General features: G+C 62.2%; 1 protein-coding gene across 1 annotated transcript; it reads right to left on the bottom strand.

The window, feature by feature from the left end:
* Positions 1-1,326: 1,326 nt before the first annotated feature.
* Positions 1,327-5,356, bottom strand: LOC144340190 (uncharacterized). Its single transcript, XM_077998164.1, is given in 5 exon segments — positions 1,327-3,418; positions 3,512-3,712; positions 4,221-4,347; positions 4,549-4,726; positions 5,260-5,356. Coding segments are annotated over 5 exon segments (1,164 nt in total). The 3' UTR covers positions 1,327-2,857.
* Positions 5,357-5,592: the final 236 nt, after the last annotated feature.

Below are 5,592 nucleotides of genomic sequence, written 5' to 3' on the forward strand. Positions count from 1 at the left end.
TTGAGGAAGTTTTAGGCCTGCAGAGGCTGTAAAGAGAAAGGAGCTAAGCCTGGAGAGACTGGTGAAAGGCAGGAGGTAGGGCTAAAGAGGCCATTGGCAGGCAAAAGCTGGGCCTCTGAAGGCTGCAAGGAGGCAGGACCTGGGCCTGGTGAGGTTGACTTAAGGACGTTTTGGTCCTGGAGAGGCCAATGGGAGGAAGGAGCTGGGCCTAAAGAGGCCATTGAAAGGATGAAGCCAGGCCTGTAGAGGCCACCAGAAGGCAGGAGCTGGGCCTGAGAAGAACAAATTAAGAAACTTTTAGGCCTGTAAGGGCCCCAAAGAGGCAGGAGCTAGGCATGCAGGGAGAGGCAGCTGTGAGCAGAAGCTGGGCCACTAGAGGTTGCCAAGAGCAGGAGCATGGCTTGAAGAGGTCCCAGTAAGAATGAGCTGAGTCTAAAGTGGTCACTGTTAGGAAGAAGCTGAGATCCTAGAGGACACTCAGAGGCACAAGCTGGGCCTGGAGAGCTTGACTGGAAAAAACTATGGGCTTAAAAAGGCCACCAAGGAAGAAGCTGGGCCTGGAGTGGCCAGAGGAAGACAGAAGGTGGGACATGGGAGGCCGCCGTTAAACAGGAGCTGGAAGGCGGCCGTGAGGCAAAAGCGGAGCCATTAAAGGCCTACCAGACACAGGAGCTAGGCCTGGTGAGACTGACATGAGAAAGTTCTTCATCTGGAGAGACAACTGAAAGGCAAGAGCAGGGCCTAAATAGTACATTGGAAAAATGGAGTTGGGCCTCTAGAAACTGATGAAAAGCATGAACAGGGCTTGGAGACGCTGTAAAGAGGAAGGCACAAAAATGGCCTGGGAAGGCCAATGTGAGGCAAGAGCTGGGCCTGGGGGGTCCACTGGGAGGAGGCAGAGGCCATGCCTCCAGGGGCCTACGACAGGCAGGAGCTGGGCCTGGCGAGGCCGACTTCAGGATGCTTTGGGCCTGCACAGGCCATTGGCGGGAGGCAGGAGCTGGGCCTGGAGGGGCTGACTTGAGAAAGCCTTGGGCCGGGAGACGCTGTCGGGATGGGTGGGAGCTGGGCCTGGAGAGGCCAGTGTGAGGCAGGATCCGAGCTTGTTGAGGCTGCCAGGAGGCCGGCAGGAACGTGGCTGGGGAAGGCCACCGTGAGGCAAGAGCTGGGCCTGGGAAGGCTGCTGTGAGGCAAGATCTGGGCCTGGAGGAGGTTTTGGGCCTATGAAGGCTGCCAGGAGCTGGACAGGAGCCGAGTCAAAAGAGGCTGTTTGGAGACAGGGACTGGGCCTGCGAGGGAGAGCTGGGCCTGGAGAGGAGGCTGAGAGGCAGCCACTGGGCCGTGGGAAGCCGAGTTGGGCCTGCAGAGGCCGCCACGGGGAAAAAGCTAGGCCTAAAGAGACTGTTGCAAGGGACAAGCTGGGCCTTAAGAGGCCATTGGGACACAGGAGCTGAGCCTGCGGAGGCCGCTGAAGGGCAGGAGCCTGGCCTGCAGAAGGCCACGGTGAGGCACAAGATGAGCCTAAAGAGGCCATCAGGAGGAAGGAGTTGGGTCTGTCAAGGCTGCCGCCAGGCAGGCGGAAACGTGGCCAGGGGAGGCTGACACGAGGCAAGAGCTTGGCCTGGAGAGGCCGTTGTCAGGCAGGAGCTGGGCCTCTCCAGGCCACTGGGGAGCTGAAGATGGGGCCTGGAAGGCCTGACTTAGAGGAGCCTCGGGCCTACAAAGGTTGCCAGGAGCTGGGCAGGAGCTGGGCAGGAGCTGGGCCAAATGTGGTTGTTGTGAGGCAGGAGCTGGGCCGGCAGACGCAGCTGGGAGGGAGAGCTGGGCCCGGAAAGGCTGGCTGAAAACAGTTCTGGGCCTGGACGGGATGCCGAGAGGCAAGAGCTGGGCCCATGGAGGCTGCCAAGAGGCAGGAGCTTGGCCTGAGGTGGCCACGCTGAGGCAAGAGCTGAGCCTGGGGGGCGTCCACTGGGAGAAGGCAGAGGCCATGCCTCCAGGAGCCAACAACAGGCAGGAGCTGGGCCTGGCGAGACCGACTTCAGGACACTTTGGGCCTGCACAGGCCATCAGTGGGAGGCAGGAGCTGGGCCTGCAGGTGCTGACTTGAGAAAGTCTTGGGCCAGGAGACGCCATCGGGGTGGGCCCGAGCTGGGCCTGGAGAAGTCACTGTGAGGCATGAGCTGGGCCTAGAGAGGCCAGTGTGAGGCAGGAGCCGGGCTTGTTGAGGTTGCTGGGAGGCCGGCAGGAACATGGCTGGGGAAGGCCGCTGTGAGGCAAGATCTGGGCCTGGGAAGGCCACTGCAAGGCAAGAGCTGGGCCTGGAGATCTGGACCGGAGAAGGTTTCAGGCCTACCAAGGCTGCCAGGAGCTGGGCAGGAGCTGAGTGAAAAGAGGCTGTTTGGAGACAGAGGCTGGGCCTGTAGGCGCAGCCGCGAGAGAAAGCTGGGCCTCTAGAGGAGGCTGGGAGGCAGCCACTGGGCCACGGGAGGCCAACTTGGGCCTGGAGAGGCCGCCACAGGGGAAAAGTTGGGCCCAAAGAGACTGTTGTGAGGGACAAGCTGGGCCTTAAGAGGCCATCGGGACACAGGAGCCGGGCCTGCAGAGGCCGCCAAAGGGGAGGAGCCTGGCCTGCAGAAGCCCGTGGTGAGGCACGAGATGAACCTAAAGAGGCCATCGGGAGGCAGGAGCTGGGTTTGTCGAGGCTGCCGCCAGGCAGGGGAAAACATGGCCTGGGGAGGCCGATGCAAGGCAAGAGCTGGGCCTGGAGAAGCCATTGTCAGGCAGGAGCTGGGCCTCTCTAGGCTGCCAGGGAGCCAAAGGTGGGGCCTGGAAGGCCTGACTTAGAGGAGCCTGGGGCCTACAAAGACTGCCAGGAGCTGGGCAGGAGCTGGGCTGAGCGTGGTTGTCGTGAGGCAGGAGCTGGGCCAGCAGACGCAGCTGGGAGGGAGAGCTGGGCTGGGAGAGGCTGGCTGGAAACCATTCTGGGCCTGGAGAGGATGCCGAGAGGCAAGAGCTGGGCCCGTGGAGGCTGCCAAGAGGCAGTTGCTTGGCCTGAGGTGGCCACGCTGAGGCAAGAGCTGGGGCTGGTGGGTCCACTGGGAGGAGTCAAAGGCTGTGCCTCCAGGGGCCAACGACAGGCAAGAGCTGCGCCTTGTGGGGCTGGTTTGAGAAAGCCTTGGGCCGGGAGACGCCATCGGGGTGGGCGGAAGCTGGGCCTGGAGAGGCCAGTGTGAGGCAGGAGCCGGGCTTGTTGAGGCTACCGGGAGGCTGGCAGGAACGTGGCCGGGGAAGGCCACCATGAGGCAAGAGCTGGGCCTGGGGGTGGTCCACTGGGAGGAGGCAGAGGCCGTGGCTCCAGGGGCCTGCTACGACAGGCAGGAGCTGCGCCTGGCAAGGCTGACTTCAGGACACTTTGGGCCTATACAGGCCATTGGCGGGAGGCAGGAGCTGGGCCTGGAGGGTCCAACTTGAGAAAGCATTGGGCTGGGAGATGCCGTCAGGATGGGCAGGAGCTGGGCCTGAGAGGCCGCCGTGAGGCATGAGCTGGACCTAGAGAGGCCAGTGTGAGGCAGGAGAAGGGCTTGTTGAGGCTGCTGGGAGGCCAGCAGGAACGTGGCCAAAGAAAGCCACCGTGAGGCAAGATCTGGGCCTGGGAAGGCTGCTGCGAGGCAAGCGCTGGGCCTGGAGATCTGCACCAGAGGAGGTTTCGGGCCTACGAAGGCTGCCAGGAGCTGGGCAGGAGCTAAGTCAAAAGAGGCTGGAGACAGAGGCTGGGCCTGTAGGCGCAGCCACAAGAGAGAGCTGGGCCTGGAGAGGAGGCCGGGAGGCAGCCACTGGGCCGTGGGAGGCCGATTTGGGCCTGGAGAGGCTGCCACAGGGGAAAAGCTGGGCCTAAAGAGACCGTTGCGAGGGACAAGCTGGGCCTAAAGAGGCCATCGGGATACAGGACCCAGGCTTGCAGAGGCCGCTGAAGAGCAGGAGCCTGGCCTGCAGGAGGTCACGGTGAGGCATGAGATGAGCCTAAAGAGGCCATCGGGAGGCAGGAGCTGGGTGTGTCGAGGCTGCCACCAGGCAGGCAGAAACACGGCCAGGGGAGGGTGACACAAAGCAAGAGCTTGGCCTGGAGAGGCCGTTGTCAGGCAGGAGCTGGGCCTCTCCAGGCTGCCGGGGAGCCGAAGGTGGGGCCTGGAAGGCCTGACTTAGAGGAGCCTGGGGCCTACAAAGGCTGCCAGAAGCTGGGAAGTAGCTGGGCCGAACGTGGTTGTTGTGAGGCAGGAGCTGGGCCGGCAGAACGCAGCCAGGAGGGAGAGCTGGGCTCGGAGAGGCCGGCTGAAAATAGCTCTGGGCCTGGAGGGGATGCCAAGAGGCAAGAGCTGGGCCCGTGGAGGCTGCCAACAGGCAGGAGCTTGGCCTGAGGTGGCCACGCTGAGGCAAGAACTGGGCCTGGGGGGGTCCACTGGGAGGAGGCAGAGGCCGTGCCTCCAGGGGCCGACGACAGGCAGGAGCTGGGACTGGCGAGGCCAACTTCAGGATGCTTTGGGCCTGCACAGGCCATTGGCGGGAGGCAGGAGCTGGGCCTGGAGGGGCCGACTTGAGAAAGCCTTGGTCCAGGAGACGCCGTCGGGGTGGGCAGGAGCTGGGTCTGGAGAGGCCACTGTGAGGTAGGAGCCAGGCCTAGAGAGGCCAGTGTGAGGCAGGAGCTGGGCTTGTTGAGGCTGCCGGGAGCCTGGCAAGAACATGGTTGGGGAAGGCGGCCGTGAGGCAAGAGCTGGGCCTGGGAAGGCCGCTGTGAGGCAAGAGCTAGGCCTGGAGATCTAGACAGGAGGAGGTTTCGGGCCTACCAAGGCTGCCAGGAGCTGGGCAGGACCCGAGTCAAAAGAGGCTGTTTGGAGGCAGGAGCTGGGCCTGTAGGCGCAACCACGAGAGAGAGCTGGGCCTGGAGAGGAGGCCGGGAGGCTGTAGCTGGGCCGCGGGAGGCCGACTGGGCCTGAAGAGGCCACCAAAAGGGAAAAGCTGGGCCTAAAGAGGCCATTGTGAGAAATGAGCTGGGCCTAAAGAGGCCATCAGGACGCAGAGCTGGGTCTCTGCTGCAGAGGTTGGCGAAAAGCAGGAGCCTGGCTTGGTGAGGTCGCGGTGAGGCATGAGATGAGCCTAAAGAGGTCACTGAAAGGTCGGACCTGGACCTGTCAGGACATGGCGCTCAGGTGGTTATGTGAGCCATGGGGAGGGGCTGTAAACACAAATGAAGTTTCCCCTCACTTGTCCGCTGCTCCTCTCCAGCTCTGTGGCCCTGTGGTGGAGACCCCTGCTCAGGTGCATTCGAAAGGATCTGTTCCATGCCATTCCTCAGAGTCATCTTACTGCTGCAGTGGTGAAGCATAGCATCCGTTAGCTTGCATGGCACATGCCTCGGCTGGCATTTCATCACAATCAAAAGTAAGTGGTAGCTTGAGTCACTGTGAGGTTACTTCCTGGAAATCACCAGCATCCCATGTCCCATTGGCAAGAAGCTCAGCACTGCTCCTTGGATAACCAAACCTATGCTCAAATCCCATCTCTGTGGGTCTATTTCCTGGTACCCTTCCTAGCATC

This window comes from Macaca mulatta, chromosome 3, assembly GCF_049350105.2.
Source record: "Macaca mulatta isolate MMU2019108-1 chromosome 3, T2T-MMU8v2.0, whole genome shotgun sequence".
In the NCBI taxonomy this organism is placed as follows: domain Eukaryota; kingdom Metazoa; phylum Chordata; class Mammalia; order Primates; family Cercopithecidae; genus Macaca; species Macaca mulatta.